The 18,967-nt window shown below is 48.5% G+C and overlaps 1 protein-coding gene across 1 annotated transcript in view; it reads right to left on the bottom strand.

Annotated features, from left to right (window-relative positions):
* AIF1L (allograft inflammatory factor 1 like) overlaps positions 1 to 18,967 on the bottom strand; it is a 153,501-nt gene that overhangs the window by 48,888 nt on the left and 85,646 nt on the right. Inside the window, exon 5 of the mRNA XM_040324668.1 lies at positions 14,649 to 14,811. Coding sequence (XP_040180602.1) covers positions 14,649 to 14,811 — 163 coding nt within the window. The remainder of the gene's footprint in view (positions 1 to 14,648; positions 14,812 to 18,967) is intronic.

Here is an 18,967-nt window from a genome sequence, read left to right as displayed (position 1 = left end):
CAGTGAGAGGAATAGTGCCCCACCCACCATTGGAGCACAGGTGTGTGAGGAGGAAGGTGTGTCGGAAGCTGCTGTGTGAGAAGGGAGTTGCCTGGAAATCTATCCCAGCTCTCCTGGCCCCTTTCTGGGGAAGCCATGGAGGGCAGTGGGGCCTCCCCTGCTGGAGGCTCTCAGCCATCTCCTGGGCCATCTGCTGACATGTCTGCCCCTCTACAAGCCTCAGCTGGTGATCTCTCTGCCCCTGGTGTGGATGAAGGATCGGAGGCCATTCGGGAGCGAGTGGTGGCCGGCATAAAAGTCCTAAACCGGGAGAGGGATAAGCTGTACAAGCTACGTGCGGAGCTGAAGCGCCTGCGAAGGCAACGTGAAGGTTTACATAGCCAGAAACGCGGATCCATGGATCCAGAGATCCAATTGGCCAAGGTCCGTGTGGACCACCAGGAGACCATCGTGGCCATAATGGAAGGAAGAGATGGTCCTTTCAAGGAAAAGTTCTGCAACGACAAGAGGTTTGCAAAAGTGACAAAGATGGAGGTGGAGGAGGAGGAGACCCCCAGTTCTGACCCCCTGCCCCCCCAGGGAGAGGTAAGCACCCCAATGCCTTCCCAGGACTCAGGAGGCATGTTGAGGGTGATCCAGGTAATGGAGTCTCCTGTGCGGGGGGATCGGATGGTTTTTAATGATGAAGATATTGCAGATGGTGTACCTGATAAAGTGAAGGCAGCTAAGCCCCATGTTGTGGATAAGACTGTGTATGTACCATCAATGACTGATAATGTGCCTAATAATAAGACTGCCAGTCCTGTATGCAGTAATAATGTGCATGCTGAGGCTGCAATGCAGCAAGAGACACGTTTAAAAAATGACATTCCTGTGAAGGAACTGCAAGTCCCAGCAGAACCCATTAACCCTCCTGATGCTGAGACCAAAGCTGATTGCCCCACTGCTGGTCTGGACTCCACAGCGCAGCATCAGGCGACGGCCGGTACTGCAACAGAAACTATAATTATACCTGATGGGAATGTGTGTGTGGCTGATAATAATCATCCCAGTTCAGGTGGGATGGACAATGGTCCCAGTTCAGGTGGGATGGACAATGGTCCCATTTCAGGTGGGATGGACAATGGTCCCATTTCAGGTGGCATGGACAATACTAACTCTGTTCATGCAGATAAAGTGACTTCAGTGTGGGGTCTTGGCCCCAATAAACCCACTTTCGCTCAGGTGGTACGCTCTGTCCCTGGCAGCTCCGCCCCCAAGCAGGGTTTTCCTCTACGAGCTACCACCTCGACCCCCCCGGGATATGGTCTTGGGTCTCTGGCTTCTGCTGGGGGCCCAAGACGTAATGTTGTCATCTTGAAATGGGAAGGTGGTGCAGTCCCCCCTGCAAGGCGTGCAGTGGTGGATTTAATTCTAGAAATGGGTTTTGGGGTTAACGATCTCTATGCTTTTATTCATGTGTCAGGGACGCGAGAGTATACAGTCAGTTTCACCAAGCCAGAGGGTCTTGACCTGTTCTGGGAACGATATGAGGCCCGGTGCAGGTCAAGACCCGAATGGGAGAGTCTGGCCCCAGTTGCGATTTCGCAGCAGTCAACAGTAAAAAAGATCACTATCATCCTCACCAATGAGAGCGTCCCTGCCAGGGATCTGGAGGTCTGGTTGAGGAACTACGGGGAGGTTTTGACCAAACCCAATAAAATATTAGACGAGCGTAACATCTGGACTGGGGGATGGTCGGTAACAGTCAGGCTGGCCAGGGATGGAAATGTTGTCCGTCACCTGCCCTCCTCGGCTTTCATAGGGAGGGATAGGATGACCGTCTTCTACCCTGGTCAGCCGAAGCTGTGCCACCGCTGTGGAGAGAGGGGGCACCTTAGCTCCTCCTGTTCGGCCTTGATATGCTCAGTGTGTCGGGGTCAGGGTCATATGGCCAAGGACTGCACCCAGAAGATCAGGTGCAACCTGTGCCTGCGACTTGGCCACCCTTATAGCAGATGCCCTGAGGCCTGGCACAATATGGAGAAGGAGGTAGTGGATGAGATGTCAAGGCTGGACAGGATGGAGGGGGAGGCCCCTGGTGTACCATCCTCCGCTGCGGTGACCGACCCCCCTGGTCCTGCTCGGGATCCCTCCCCAGTTTCCTCCCCAGTTTCCTGCCCAGTTCCTGTGACCACCCCTTCTGTGTCTGTAAGTACTCCTTCTGTATCTGTGTCCCCCCAGCCTACTGTACCCGCTCCTCTTGTGTCAGAACCTTCCAAGTCTGTGCCCCCTGAGTCAGTTACCCCCCAGAAGTCTATCCCTGTTAAGTCGGATTTACCCCCCCCACCAGGAGTGGTAGCGGGTACTAAAAAGGTCGCTTCAAAGAAAAAAACAAGAGATGAGGGCATCTCTGAGGCTGACCTCAAGTACCTGGAGGAGAGAAGGAAGGTTGGGCGGCGGAAGAAGCAGGCGGTGAGGACGGAACGGGGGCGGGAAGCTCTGGTGCCTGTCTCCACCCGTCGTAGGTCCACTAGGTGGGACATTTCCTCATCTGGCGCTTCTTCAGAGCTGAGCTCTGATTCAGAGATGGAGTTGGAGGCGGCCTCAAGAAAGAGGGAGGCTTCTGGTGATGAGCAGCAGAGGGGAGCTAAGAAGCAATCCACCCAATAACCCAAATGGCGGTTCCCCCTCCGTTAAAAGTGGCGACAATAAATGTCGCCAGCATTAAGTCAGTGAGAGCTCGTTCTATGGCCTTCTTTTTGTTCAGCCAATTAGATGCTGAAATTTTATTTTTGCAAGAGACTAGGCTCACCTCCTTGGCAGATATTCATATGGCCAAGAGAGAGTGGAGGTATGGTCCATCTTACTGGTCTCTTGCGGCCGAGCCTTACGGCGGTGTGGCGGTGTTGTTTAAAACCGGCATGGTAACTGTCCGGCGGGTTATTGAGGTGGAGATTGGGAGATGTATGGTCTTAGACGTCCTTGTGGGAGGGCAGGACCTGCGCCTAATTAATATCTATGGGCCGCACACAAAGTGGGACAGGAAATGCCTTTTTACAAGGATCAAGCCATTTCTTTTTACATCCCGGCAAGTGGTCTTTGGAGGTGACTTTAATACAGTAACTAGGCCCAAGGACAGGAAGGCCTTCAAGGACAGGCTGGGATATGATAGCGTTTTTTTAAATAGTATGGTTAGGGATGCTGGTCTTGTGGATGTGCACATTGCGCACCTCCCGGATGACACCGGGTTCACCTTTCATCGTGGTAATAGTCAGAGTAGGATAGACAGGTTTTTTTTGAAGGAGGCCTCTGCTTTCTCACCCCCAGTGGTGCAGGCAGTAGAGTTCTCTGATCACTGTATGCTATCTGTGGCCCTGAATGCTTCAGACGCCCCTCAGAGGGGAAAGGGCATCTGGAGATTGAATTCGACTCTACTCAAGGAAGAACATGTTAGACAATCCTTTGAGGAATTCTTTCAGGCACAGGTGACCCTCCTGGACTTTTGTAGCAGCAAGGCTGAGTGGTGGGAGCTGACCAAAAAGAGGATCGCTGGATTCTTCAGAGGCCTAGCCAATAGAACACAGTTTAATAAATACATGACCTACCAACGTTTGCGGAGGAAGCTGGATATTCTTGTCTCGAGAGGAGGAGATCCTGGGGCAATCTCCGAAGTGAAACTCCTTCTCAGGAAGTGTCAATATGACCGGCATGCCTCTTTGGTTCTGGAGAGGGACTATGGGAAGTACCACTCGCCTGACCCTTACCAGAACTGCAAACAAGGTGTAGCTGTTAAAGCGGTCGTTGGCCTTAAGGACAGTACAGGTTCCGTGACAAAGTCCAGGTCAGGGATTCTGGAGGTCGTGAGGTCCTTTTATGCCGACCTTCTTGGAAGGAAAGAGCTTGACCGTGACAAGATGGAAAGCTTTTTGGACTCTACTCCAGGTCTAAATGGTGGAGATGTTCCATTGATGAATTTGACAGAGGAGATCACAGTTGAAGAGGTGATGAGGGCAATTGAACAGCTTGCCATCAAAAAGTCACCCGGACCGGATGGCTTGACGGCTGAGTTTTACAAAGCCTTTAAGTCTATCCTGGCCCCACATTTGGTAGAGGTTTTTAACAGTTGTCTTGCTGAGGGGGTGCTTTCCCCTTCCATGAGGCACTCGGCTGTGATTCTTCTGTCAAAGGGTAAAGATCCTTCGATGATTGAGAATTGGCGCCCCATCAGCCTTCTTAATGTCGATAGAAAGATACTGGCGAAGATATTTTTCTGGCGCCTGTCGTCAGTAGCGGAGTCTTTGCTTTCTCGCCATCAGCACTGTTCTGTCCAGGGTAGGAGCACCTTCACAGCGGTGTTAGCTGTCCGGGAGGCCTTGGAGCGGTGCAGGGCTGCAGGCTGGGGAAAGTACTTGCTGACATTGGATCAGGCAAAGGCTTTTGATCGTGTTAACCATGAGTACCTGTGGTTGCTCCTTAGTAAGTACGGTCTGCCGGGTGGTTTTGTTGATTGGCTGAAAGTCTTGTATAAGGGGGCAGAAAGCTTCCCTCTTGTTAATGGTTGGGTTGGGCAGTCCTTTGAGGTTGGCTCCGGGGTGCGCCAGGGCTGTCCCCTGAGTCCCCTGCTCTATGTGTTTGCAATCGACCCCTTCATCAGGAGGCTAGAGAGCGGCATGTTGTGTGGGGTACCAGTGGGTCTCCCGGGTGAGCCGCCATTGAGGGTTGTTGCTTATGCGGACGATGTATCGGTGATTGTCACTGGGACGGATGAGGCGGAGGAGGTGGTCTCTCTGACATCACGGTATTCTGAAGCATCGGGCTCCAAGATCAATCAGGAAAAGAGCGAAGTTTTCTGGATGGGAAAGGAAGGTGAGGGGTTTGATCTCCCGGACACCTTTCCAGTGCCCCGGGAAAGAATTAAGATACTAGGCATTGAATTTGGACCCGGCGATTATGGCCTCAAAAACTGGGAAGGCAGACTGGAAATTGCCAATGCTAAGGTGGTTAACTGGAAGAGATGGAAGTTATCTATGAGGGAAAGGGTTGATCTGATTAAGACCTACCTGATTCCGATCTTCTTGTATGTCAGCTTTGTCTGCATCTTGCCAGTGTCTCTCTATGCTAGGATCAGTAGTGTGTTCTTCCAGATGCTGTGGGGGAACAGACTGAACCCCATCAAGAGGAATGTCACCTACCTATCCAGGAGGGAGGGTGGCTTAGGTATGGTCAACCCAATTCTTTTCTTTTCACTGCTATTTCTCAAGTTTAACATTGGTAGTATGCTTGCAGTGGAACCTCCTGGATGGGCAGGCATATTTAGATCTTGGTTTAGTCCTTTTCTGCGACTTTGGGAAGAAGGTGGCCAAGTGAAGAATCGCAGGGGTCATCGTGGTCAGCTACCAGCCTATGTAGCTCCGTGCCTGAAGTTACTGCGGCAGTGGCGATTGTCGGCTGAAGATCTCAGATCGGTTCCGAGGAAAGACCTTATGAGTCGAGTCTTGAGCGAAGTCTTTCATGACCCACTGGCCTTAAGGGATTGCCCAGGCCCAGTTTTGAGGGTGGGGTTGAGACTGATTAATTTGGATAGAATACCTCCTAAATTTAGGGATCTGGCCTGGTTGTGCTTCCATGGGAGGCTCTATGTTCGGGGCAATTTGAAATTCCGCAGTGGGGTGGATCGTAGCTGTCCTCGGGAGGAGTGTGCAGGTGAGGAGGAGACTATGGACCATTTTCTGCTTCGTTGCCCTTTTAACATAGAAGTGTACAAACAGGTGGGGCGGGCGCTCGGTGTTCCTTTCCTCTCCAGGCTGGGTTATGCCGAGTGGGTGTACGGAGCATTCAGTACCGGTGGAGGTTTTTGTTTGGATACACTTTTTTTAGTTAGCCTAGTGGTCCGTTATTTCACCTGGAACGCACGGTGTCAGGTCAGCATTCGGCAAAAAATCCTTCCTGTTGAGGTGGTGGTGTATGACATTGTGCATGAGGTGGGGAAGATTCGGGGGCTTGAGAGAGACAAGCGGGGTCAGGGGGCTTGGCTGAAGGCGTGGAGGGGTTTCAAGCCTCCCTGACTGCCAGGAGTCTCTTTCCCGGGTGTGGCTGTCTGTCTCTTATCACCCTAGATTATTATTTTTGATACATTTTTGATAAATGGCTGCGTACATAGGTGACGGGTTGTGCCTCTTAGGCCCTCTCTGCTGCTTTGTGTAAATAGTTTTGTAGTAATGTTTTGGTAGTGGTGTATAGTGTATATATTGTATATATTCTGAACCCGGATGTGTATTCCTTGGATTTATGTTTGAAGTTTTGTACTATAGTTATGTTTTTTACTTTTGTATAAAATTGGTTGCTTGATTCTTTTCAATAAAAGATCAATAGTGTTCCATCATTGGTGTCAGTGGGAGGTATAGTGCTCCATCATTGGCGTCAGTGGGAGGAATAGTGCTCCATCATTGGTGTCAGTGGGAGGAATAGTGTTCCATTATTGGTGTCAGTGGGAGGAATACTGCTCCATCATCAGTGTCAGTGGGAGGAATAGTGCTCCATCATTGGTGTTAGTGGGAGGAATAGTGCTCCGTCATTGGTGTCAGTGGGAGGAATAGTGCTCCATCATTGGCGTCAGTGGGAGGAATAGTGCTCCGTCATTGGTGTCAGTGGGAGGAATAGTGCTCCGTCATTGGCGTCAGTGGGAGGAATAGTGCTCCATCATTGGTGTCAGTGGGAGGAATAGTGCTCCATCATTGGTGTCAGTGGGAGGTATAGTGCTCCATCATTGGTGTCAGTGGGAGGAATAGTGCTCCATCATTGGTGTCAGTGGGAGGTATAGTGCTCCATCATTGGCGTCAGTGGGAGGAATAGTGTTCCATCATTGGTGTCAGTGGGAGGTATAGTGCTCCATCATTGGCGTCAGTGGGAGGAATAGTGTTCCATCATGAGTGTCAATACGGTAGGAGGAATAGTGCCCTATTCATGGATATCAGTAGGAGGAATAGTGCCCCACTATAGGTGTCAGTGACAGGTAAAGGGCTGCATCCGACCCATGGGCCACAGTTTGGAGACCATTGCTTTAAAGACAAGTTGTTTTCTTCCAAGTCTGTGAATAGTAATCCTGTGTGGGGGCCTGACCATGCTGAATAATTATGTTTCCCGTATAGAGGCCAGATGCTTTCTGCTTTGGTGTCACAAATTTAAATAAAAAGTATCAAACAACTGCTTTTCTACTGACTGCCTGTCCATAGCAAAATGAAAGAAAAAAACATTTCCGTCTTGTTTCAGTCCACATTTGACAGATCTTCTTTAATGAATTTGCTTTGCCTGCTTCCAGCTAAAGGCTGAAGGCAGCTGGGTGTCACAGTTCAAGTCAAGTGACCCGCCTGGCACCGGCTTCCTCTGCGCTTAGTTTAGCAGTCCAATAGGGGCAGCGTGTAGGGAGCAAGGAGACCAGCTGCATGCAGCTGCTCAGTAATGTGAATCACATGACCCACAGCATTCCAAATGACCATCCAGCCATCCTACACGATGGAGGGTACGGAGATGCCTGCAGGCCATAAAAACCACTAACAGGCACGTGCCAGCCATCAATACCTCTTTGTTAAATGGCTGTAATAAGCAAATATGACGGCCCTCATATTCACAGATAGTTGTAAACTGTAAATGTAAATTATAAAGATTTTTAAAACATGACATACACAATGATAAATTATGCCGCCTACACACGACTGTTTTTTATGTCATGGAAAAAAATGATGTTTTTCTTGACGCGATTCCTCTCAAGCCTACCTTGCATACACACGATCGTGATAACAAATTCTTGAGTAAAGTACGGCACTATAAAGGGGAAGTTCCATTCGAATGGCGCCACCCTTCGGGCGGATTAGGCAAATTTTCCTTTTTTATAACTTGCTTTTGAGCATGCGCATTTTTTAAAGCCTACACACGACAGTTTTTCACGACGAGAAAAACGACGAAAAAAATAGAGCAGGTTCTAAATTTTTAATGCCCATTTTTCTCGTCGAGAAAAATGCTCTGAAGCCTACACACGATCGTTTTTAATGACCAATTTAAAAAAATTGCATTTTTCTAGTCATGAAAAACGGTCGTGTGTACGCAGCATTATAGTTTCTTGTTAAATCAAACACCTGATTGGCCTCTTATGATGGCCCTCCCTTTCCCAGTCTGAATTCTACTTTAAAAGGAAGTACAAGAGGCTATAGCCGCGGTGCTGATTGAGCATCAAAGATCCAACAGGGCAGTTGTACAGACATCGATCTAGAACCACCCTGCCCATACCTAGATGGAAATTCCCTGCCCTGCCGGTCCCTGCTGAACCGGCCCAAATTCCCATCCATGTATGGTCAGCCTTAGTCTAGCTCAAGACTGCCTGTCAAGGACCAGTGATGCCAGACCCAGATCTAAGGGGTGCTGGGGGGGGCCATGCCCCCCCCCCCAGATTTCAACTATAAACCCCCTAGGTCTCTGGGAGTGCATGAGCCAATCTGATGGGGACACTCTGATGGGGACATGTGATATGAGGAGGGACTCTGATAGGAACACCTGTTGTATGGTGGAGACCCTAATGTAGGTGAGACTCTGATGGGGACCCTGATGTAGAGGAGACTTTGTCAGGGACACCTAATGCAAGGTGAGATTCTTATAGGAACATCCGATATATGAGGGATCAGGTTCTATTTAATCATCCTAATCTAATGACAGCCAAATGCCTCGTACACATGGAGCGAATATTTAACAGCAACCAGCTGACATTCGACATTCGACCCATGTGTAGACCAGACTGTCGAACAGCATGCTGGAAAACCAGCATTGGATAGGCATCCAATGGCTGTGAGCACTGACTGGTATGTTCTGGCGGGGGGCAGTCCAATTGTCAGAACACAATAGCTCAGCAGGGAGATCACTGTACTAACATCACTAAGTTAGTACAGCAAGCTCCTCCCAAACTCAGTATTGTTCATTTAGCCCACTGAGTTTAACTAAAGAAAAACAATCATGTGTCAACTCATATTTAAAGGGGTTGTAAAGGTAATTTTTTCCCCCTAAATAGCATCCTTTACCTTAGTGCAGTCCTCCTTCACTTACCTCATCCTTCCATTTTGCTTTTAAATGTCCTTCTTTCTTCTGGGAAATCCTCACTTCCTGTTCTTCTGTCTGTAACTCCACACAGCAATGCGACACTTTCTCCCTGGTGTGGAGAAGGCCTCTTGAGGGGGAGGAGGCGAGCAGGAGTGTCAGGATGCCCACTAACACACAGCTCCTTTCTCTATCTGCAAAGTAGAGACATCCTGACCCTCCTGCTCGCCCCCTCAAGAGGCTTTCTCCACACCAGGGAGAAAGCCTTGCATTACTGTGTGTGGTTACAGACAGAAGAACAGGAAGTGAGGATTTCTCAGAAGAAATAAAGACATTTAAAAGCAAAATGGAAGGATGAGGTAAGTGAAGGAGGACTGCACTAAGGTAAAGGAAGCTATTTAGGGATTTTTGTTTTTTACCTTTACAACCTCTTTAACTTCACTTATTTAAAATCTGTTGAATAAACACTGTCACCTTACCCTCTCAGGACCAAGTGACAGTGTCCTTGTGGAGACCCCCACCCCCCCAACTCCTTATACTTGCCATGCCAGTTTCCCTCAGCACTTTTTCCTCCATTGCAGTCAGCATTGAAATCCCTATTGCTGGCTGATTGTGGGCACTAAGAGTTGTGGTGAGACAGTGCTAGGCCAAAGCACTGTCACATAGTACTGTACATAAGGCAGCACAGTTGAGTGGCTTAGTGGTTAGCACTTCTGTATTGCAGCATTGGAGTCCTCGATACCGACCAGGACACTATCTGCAGGGAGTTTACACCTTGTGCCTACTTGAGTTCCCTCTGGTTACACTGGTTTCGTCCTTCATTCCATTAACATACTGCTAGTTTGATCTGCTCTCTATAAATTGAGACTGATGGACCTTAGATTATAAGCTTCTTGAGGGCAGGGACTAATATGAATGCATAGTATGTAAGGCACTGCATAAATCAACAGCATTATGTTAAAAATGAAAATGTCAATGGCAGGAGAGGAGAAGGTGGGTAAGACGCATGGAAAAAGTGACAGCCAGCCACAGGAGAGGAGAAGGCGGGGAAGAAACATGGCAAAAGTGACAGCCAGCCACAGGAGAGGAGAAGGCGCGGAAGACACATGGCAAAAGTGACAGCCAGCCACAGGAGAGGAGAAGGCGGGGAAGGCATACAGCAAAAGTGACAGCCAGTCACAGGAGAGGAGAAGGCGGGGAAGACACATGGCAAAAGTGACAGCCAGCCACAGGAGAGGAGAAGGCGGGGAAGACGCACAGCAAAAGTGACAGCCAGCCACAGGAGAGGAGAAGGCGGGGAAGACGCACAGCAAAAGTGACAGCCAGCCACAGGAGAGGAGAAGGCGGGGAAGACACATGGCAAAAGTGACAGCCAGCCACAGGAGAGGAGAAGGCGGGGAAGGCACATGGCAAAAGTGACAGCCAGCCACAGGAGAGGAGAAGGCGGGGAAGACACATGGCAAAAGTGACAGCCAGCCACAGGAGAGGAGAAGGCGGGGAAGACGCACAGCAAAAGTGACAGCCAGCCACAGGAGAGGAGAAGGCGGGGAAGACACATGGCAAAAGTGACAGCCAGCCACAGGAGAGGAGAAGGCGTGGAAGACACATGGCAAAAGTGACAGCCAGCCACAGGAGAGGAGAAGGCAGGGAAGACACATGGAAAAAGTGACAGCCAGCCACAGGAGAGGAGAAGGCGCGGAAGACACATGGCAAAAGTGACAACCAGCCACAGGAGAGGAGAAGGCGGGGAAGACACATGGCAAAAGTGACAGCCAGCCACAGGAGAGGAGAAGGCGCGGAAGAAACATGGCAAAAGTGACAGCCAGCCACAGGAGAGGAGAAGGCGGGGAAGGCATACAGCAAAAGTGACAGCCAGTCACAGGAGAGGAGAAGGCGGGGAAGACACATGGCAAAAGTGACAGCCAGCCACAGGAGAGGAGAAGGCGGGGAAGACACACAGCAAAAGTGACAGCCAGCCACAGGAGAGGAGAAGGCGGGGAAGACACATGGCAAAAGTGACAGCCAGCCACAGGAGAGGAGAAGGCGGGGAAGGCACATGGCAAAAGTGACAGCCAGCCACAGGAGAGGAGAAGGCGCGGAAGACACATGGCAAAAGTGACAGCCAGCCACAGGAGAGGAGAAGGCGGGGAAGGCATACAGCAAAAGTGACAGCCAGTCACAGGAGAGGAGAAGGCGGGGAAGACACATGGCAAAAGTGACAGCCAGCCACAGGAGAGGAGAAGGCGGGGAAGACGCACAGCAAAAGTGACAGCCAGCCACAGGAGAGGAGAAGGCGGGGAAGACACATGGCAAAAGTGACAGCCAGCCACAGGAGAGGAGAAGGCGGGGAAGGCACATGGCAAAAGTGACAGCCAGCCACAGGAGAGGAGAAGGCGCGGAAGACACATGGCAAAAGTGACAGCCAGCCACAGGAGAGGAGAAGGCGGGGAAGGCATACAGCAAAAGTGACAGCCAGTCACAGGAGAGGAGAAGGCGGGGAAGACACATGGCAAAAGTGACAGTCAGCCACAGGAGAGGAGAAGGCGGAGAAGACACATGGCAAAAGTGACAGCCAGCCACAGGAGAGGAGAAGGCGGGGAAGACGCACAGCAAAAGTGACAGCCAGCCACAGGAGAGGAGAAGGCGGGGAAGGCACACAGAAAAAGTGACAGCCAGTCACAGGAGAGGAGAAGGCGCGGAAGACACATGGCAAAAGTGACAGCCAGCCACAGGAGAGGAGAAGGCAGGGAAGACACATGGCAAAAGTGACAGCCAGCCACAGGAGAGGAGAAGGCGTGGAAGACACATGGCAAAAGTGACAACCAGCCACAGGAGAGGAGAAGGCGGGGAAGACACACAGAAAAAGTGACAGCTAGCCACAGGAGAGGGGAAGGCGGGGAAGACGCATGGCAAAAGTGACAGCCAGCCACAGGAGAGGAGAAGGCGGGGAAGACACATGGCAAAAGTGACAGCCAGCCACAGGAGAGGAGAAGGCGGGGAAGACGCACAGCAAAAGTGACAGCCAGTCACAGGAGAGGAGAAGGCGGGGAAGACACACAGCAAAAGTGACAGCCAGTCACAGGAGAGGAGAAGGCGGGGAAGGCACATGGCAAAAGTGACAGCCAGCCACAGGAGAGGAGAAGGCGGGGAAGGCACATGGCAAAAGTGACAGCCGGTCATAGGAGAGGAGAAGGCGGGAAAGGCACATGGAAAAAGTGACAGCCGGCTGGAGGGAAGGAGGTGGGGAAGGCACCTGGCAGAGGTGATAGCTGGAGGGAGGGAACGGGAATCCCACTGACAGCTGAAACGTTATTGGCTGTTAAGAATGCAGGTGGCTCCGCTCCTTAACAACCGATAATTGCCGGCATTCTTTCATGTACATTTCCCGCTGACAGCGGAAATAACCATGCTTGAAGGTATCGGAGCATTTGCACGAGTACTGATACTCATGCAAATGCTTAGTATTGGCACCGATAGCGCTACCGGTATTGCCATCGAACCCTAGTTGCACACAGGCGCCATGGTTGGGATTCGAACCAATGACTCTAGTGTTGCTAGGCAGACATGCTGCCTGTATAATAACTAAAAACGGAATATTCAGATTCCTGCATGAGCCCAGTCATAAGCGGTTCTCTTTAACAAGTTTGGATAGATCCCAAGCAGAATATATCCTTTGTAAACATGTATTACATTAGTGTGCTACCGTCCCCAACAGATGGACATTGTGGTTTACCTCAAACAAAGGAAAATGACTGCAAAACATGTCGATCTGATACATCACAGACAGGTGCTGCTTTACTCTGCTGCTCTCAAGGGATCACGACTTGATATTTTCCAGCAAATCTGCCCTAATGGCTATCAACATAGAAACAGGAACTGGATTAGGATGCCCCAATGTACAGAACAGGTGTTCGCAGTTGTCTGTAAGGCTGAAGACTCATTATGGAAAGGATTGTTCTTATATACCCATTTATGACCCCCTCCCCTCCCCCCCCAAAAAAAGTGCAATCTGTTGTGGGAAATGTTCAGAGAGAGTGAAATCTAAAGTGACATGTCATGGTGTTTGGAAAATATAACTACCAAATAAAAATTGACTTCCTCGTCTACAGTCTACTGATGGGCCAATGAAAGAGCAGCAATAAGTCATCAACTCTGCTTTCTTCTCCTGTCAGCATGTTCCTTGTCAGCAAATGGTCAGGTATCAGAGCCTGACTTGTTCCCAGTGTTGTCCTTCCCTTCTCAGTCTGAGTTCTGAAGGATCATAGGTGTGAGGAGCACATTACTTTAGGGTGTGCACCCCAAAGCTTAAAAACAGAACATCAGAGGCAGTGGCTAGGGGTGTACACATGCCACGGCTGTGATGCTATGCTTTGCAGCCATGGCAGAAATGATAGAAGCACTGTGAATGAGTCCTTAATATTTTAAAAACAATATTGAATTTTATTTATTTACATTTTTCAGCTGTCCTGTTGGGCAGCTTTGGTGAAATATCAGGGGTCTAAACAGACCCTGATGTTTCACCTTTAAGAAATGGATGGAGGACATAAATTCATCAGTCCCTTTCTCTGCAATCGGTACCGATCACTCACTGTGTTCATTCAGAAAAGGACATATTTATTGACCCCTTCCCCTACTCTCCAAACTGAAATGTCCCCATATGTGCCTGCAAAAGCTTTGATCGACAGAGGAGAGGAGGAAAGCCAGCAGTACTGCAGCAAAGGGAGGCATACGGGGGAGGGGGGGCCCGAACAGCAAGGGGAAGCAGGTGCAGATACTAGAACCGATCCCCCTGCAGCACAGCTGAAGGGAGAGAGAGGAGGAGAAGCCAGCAGTTCTGCAGGAGAAGGAACAAGAGGATTGATGTCTGCAACAGGGCAGTACAGCCGGTCATCCTACTTGGCAGATGCCTGGGCCCCCCTTTTGAACTGATAGGGCCCAGTCCCGGCACAGTAGGACCAGCTTTATTGCCTTATCAGGGGCCCTGGTGCACTGGGCAATTAGGGTGTGCCTAGGCATCCCCCTGGCAATGCTGGCTCTGATGTAAGTTGGCTAATATCAAGACAGATTCAAATACTTATGTTAGTTGTATGTAAACATGAATTCAATTTTGAAAGCCCAACTCCGGGCTGTGCCTGCACTACACGGGTCAACTGCTCCGTTTTTGTCCAAGCGATTGGATTAATACACGATCCTCTGCTTCACCTGCAAACAACGCTCCTTCACGATCCAAAGCAGGTCTTAGGACATGATGACCTCAGGAACAGCCCACCACACAAGACTGCTAGACCACGGGGGAACAGGAGCCACACAGACCGGTCTTGTGTGGGGGGAGAACAGAGGATTAGGTGAGTATATCTTGGTTCTCCAATCCCCTAGACAAAAAGGGCACAGCTCCACTACATAGGAAAAAATATATTTTGCCCAGAGTTTAGCATTAAAGGATTACACAATGCAATATATTTGTTTTTGTGTTTAAATATCTGCTTAAAGTTCAGCTTGAATAAAAAATGAGGGGCATCCCTGTCACTGGTGGGCATTGGAGGTCCATGTACCTTCTCCTGTCATTAATGTTTATAGTTACTCACATTTTCAGAATAGATGATCGCTTCCCAAGCAGCATTTTAATGAAGTCCCGGTAGCAAATGGATTCACTGTTTCCACCCGTCACTTCTGCGATCATCTTTTTCACTTCTAAGTGAGTTTTTGGGACCCCAACTTTCTCCATCATCATTTTTAGGCCCATCATGTCTGGAAGAAAAAGATAAGTATAAAAATACTGGAATTATACAGTAAGTGAGCAACCAGTATCCCACGAGATGCTATACGGAACAACCCGACATACAATCGGTGTTCAAATATCAATTTTGCACATTTAACATTTATTACTCTAGAGTGACGATACTATACATAGGAAATGTTGCTTTGAAAAGACGTGAATTTGCCGGTTCTCATTATGGTTAGCAAAGATAGAAGTTCAAAAACAAAATCAAACAATACTCTTCTAGAAGACTGTTTTACTGATATTTTCACAAGGTGAGAAATCCCTTCACTTGAGAAACTAAAGGGCAACTACCTAGACATAAAAAAGGCATATACAATATTTAATTAAAAAGATACATTTAAGTATGGTGTTGGTTAGGGATGCAGCGAAATTTCAGCCGCCGAAACATATCAGCGGAAAATTGTGTTTTCGGCACATTGCCAAAAGATATAAATTGTCAATAACTGAGCCGAAGATGGGGCGGGGCCATGACCACCCCACTAGGCCACCCCTGGTGCGGCCCACCTGCCCTGGTGCCGCCCATTATGGGGGTATCATTCTGGCACGCCGCAGTCCTCTCCTCTCCTCCTCCTCCTCCTCCTCCCCTCCCCTTCCTCCTTGCGATCTCTATGTGTCACAGAGCTGAACTGCACAGACCGCAGTAACAATGTCCCACCTCCTGTGACAGACGACAAAATGATTCAATGGTAAGACATTGAATCAGTGTGACGTGATCACAGGAGACACACAGAGATCTCCGCTCTGATTCGGGCACTGGCAGGCTACATGGCGGGCACTGGTAAGCTGCATGACGGGCACTGGCAAGCTGCATGATGGGCACTGGCAAGCTGCCTGACGGGCACACACGCAGGCTGCATCTTATGGGCACAGGCAGGTTGCATCTGACAGGGAAATGGTGAGGCTGCATTGATCTCTTGTATCATGTCCGCAGTCTCTGACCACCTCCTGTATCATGTCTGCAGTCTCTGACCACCTCCTGTGTGAAAGAATGTGATAATCATAAAAATTCCTATTTTCTACGCATCTTTTCTATACTATAAACTAAAGTCTATATTTTACTTTGTGTATATATATATATATATATATATATATATATATATATAAACTGCTTTTATAAGATTCCTTACTGAAAATGGCCGCTGGTAGTACTCCCTCCCATCGAGGCAAGAATGTAGCTGTAAAATGGCGTCTACCCCCTGCTGTCCACGCACCGAAGGAATGAGGAGGTGAAGAGATAGCAAGCTTCGGACATCAAATTCCTGCATTCTTCTTGTATTTCAGCCAACCAGATGTGCTTTTAGACTGATCATTTACATAGTAGTGACGTATACTCTATTGTTCTGTGTGTATGAGAAGCTGGACACTTCCTGATAATATACAGAGTTGAGGAGGTGATTGAACTGAACCGACTCAGTGTGATTGCTTCTGACGTGCATGTCCATTCTCCCTTTACAATTAGGAGCAGCAGCAGATATTCAGCTTGCGTTCGATTGCATCTCTGAACCATCACACCTGTATCATGTCCGCAGTCTCTGACCATCTCCTGTAGTATGTCTGCAGTCTCTGACCACCTCCTGTAGTATGGCTGTAGTCTCTGACCACCTCCTGTATCATGTCTGCAGTCTCTGACCACCTTCTGTATCAGGTCTGCAGTCTTTGATCACCTCCTGTATCAGATGGTTAGAGACTGGGGACATGTTACAAGAAATGGTTTAGAGACTGCAGACTGCATTTTTCTTGAGCTTTTCTTGCACTAAACGTGCCAATAATGGCTAACAATAAATTCATATTAATTTAAATTGATGATATTAAATAGAAAGTCGAATATAATACAACTGTAAAGTGGAAACTCGGTTTAAGAGTAATGCGGTTAACGAGCGTTTTGATTTGCGAGCAATTTTTTTTTTTTTTTAATTCTGACTTGGTTTGTGAGTGTTGTCTCGCAAGGCAAGCAGAATTCAACCTAATAGGGTACCTGCAGTACCACATTTGGCCAGGGCCGAGCGGAGCCGAACAACGACGATCGCAACCGATCGGCGCCGTTCGGCAATGCTCGGAAAGACATGGAAATACACAGCCTTTCCGACGTTTCCCGAGGTCAGCCAATGTGTCCTCGGGCCTTTCCAACTGTTTCCGAGGCTCTCCGGTGCCCCCCCCACCTTTGGCCACATTCGGTATTGCATCCCATTGAAGTCCATGCGGAACTAATTATTTTAGTTTACATTGACTTCAATGGGGAAACTTGCTTTGATATGGATTACGAGCATTGTCCTGGAATGGATTATGCTCATAATTCGAGGTTCAACTGTATATAAAAATATAAATATTTAAAAAATATATATATATTTGGTATTGGTTTTGGTTTTAGGCCTAGTGTATTTTTCATTTTAGGTATCGGTTTCGGCACCAAAAAAACCATTCGATGCACCCCTAGTGTTGGTAGAACTATAGGTCCCTTGGTTTAAATAATTGAAATATCATTAAATAATATAGTATACACACACACAAATATACATACACAGGGCCATATTCTCATAGAAGTTACGATGAAGTATCTCAGGATACTCCATTGTAACTCCCTTTTTTGGCCAGTGTATCTATGCGACTGATTCTTAGAATCATTTTCGCATAGATACACTTAAGATCCGCCATCTGTAAGTCATTTACACTGGCGGATCTTAAATGTAATGACGCCGGCCGCCGCTAGATGGCATTTACGTGAAGGACTCATTTGCTTATGCAAATGATCCTTCTACGCCGATTCCCGAACGAGTTCGCGTCGCGTAACCGTCGCTAACGTCGTTTGCGTAAGCGGAAATTTAGTCCTGCTATATGAGGAGTAAATTTCCGCAAGTCCCACGTAGGCCATGTTACGGATGGCGTCGGGTCCGTGTCGTGTTTTTTCATCGGGTACGTCGTTTCCGTAAGTCGTTCTTGAATACGACTTTACGTCAATGACGCACACGTCGGCGTCATTGACGTTTTCCGCCGAGAACTGGAGCATGCGCACTGGGCTTTTTCAAGCCCGGCGCATGCGCAGTTCATTAGAATCGGGGGCGCGCTTAATTTGAATACAAGCCGCCCCCTTGGAGATCCGCCAGGCTACGCCGGGGCATTTACACTCCGCCGTCCCAACTTATGGAGCAAGTGTTTGGGGAATACAACACTTGCTCCTGTAAGTTGGGACAGCGGAGTGTAAGTGCCTTAAGCGCAGCCCGCGGATTTTTAGAGAGAATATGGGCCACTGTGCCTTAAAAAAGTATTCATACCCCTTGAAATTGTCCACATTTTGTCATGTTACAACCAAAAAAATAAATGTATTTTTTGGGGATTTTATGTAATAGACCAGGGGTCTCCAAACTGCGGCCCGAGGGCCAGATGTTGCCCTTTGCTACCCTTTATCCGGCCCTTAGGCCACTATTCCTCCCTATGATATGAGGCACTATTCCTCCCACTGACAAACAATGGAGCACCATTTCTTCCACGGATACCAATGATGGGATACTATTCCTCCTACTATTAGGGGCACTACTCCCCTTCCTCCAATTGACCACCAACCCGAAGGCCATATTTGTTCTCACTGATGCTGGGCCCAGGACTTTTTATACCCTGGCTGGCCACAATCCGGCCCTTCTAAAGTCTGAAAGACGGTAAACTGGCCCTTTGTTTGAAAAGTTTGGACACCCCTGTAATGGACCAACACAAAGTGGCACATAAATGTGAAGTCAATGAAAATGATGAATGTTTTTCAAAACTTTTTACAAATAAATATCTGAAAAGTGTGGCGTGCATTTATATTCAGCCCCCTTTACTCTTATACCCTAAACTAAAATCTAGTGGAACCAATTGCCTTCCAAAGTCACATAGAGTCCACCTGTGTGTAATTTAATCTCAGTATAAATACAGCTGTGAAGCCCTCAGAGGTTTGTTAGAGAATCATAGTGAACAAACAGCATAATGAAGGCCTAGGAACACACCAGACAGGTCAGGGATAAAGTTGTGAAGAAGTTTAAAGCAGGGTTAGGCTATAAAAATATATCCCAAGCTTTGAACATCTCACGGAGTGTTGTTCAATCCATCATCTGAAAATTGAAAGAATTCGGCAAAACTGCAAACCTACCA

The sequence above is a fragment of the Rana temporaria genome, chromosome 9 (assembly GCF_905171775.1).
Source record: "Rana temporaria chromosome 9, aRanTem1.1, whole genome shotgun sequence".
Taxonomy (NCBI): Eukaryota; Metazoa; Chordata; class Amphibia; order Anura; family Ranidae; genus Rana; species Rana temporaria.
The sequence above is the reverse complement of the archived record's forward strand: the minus strand, read 5'-3'. Positions and strand labels throughout refer to the sequence as shown.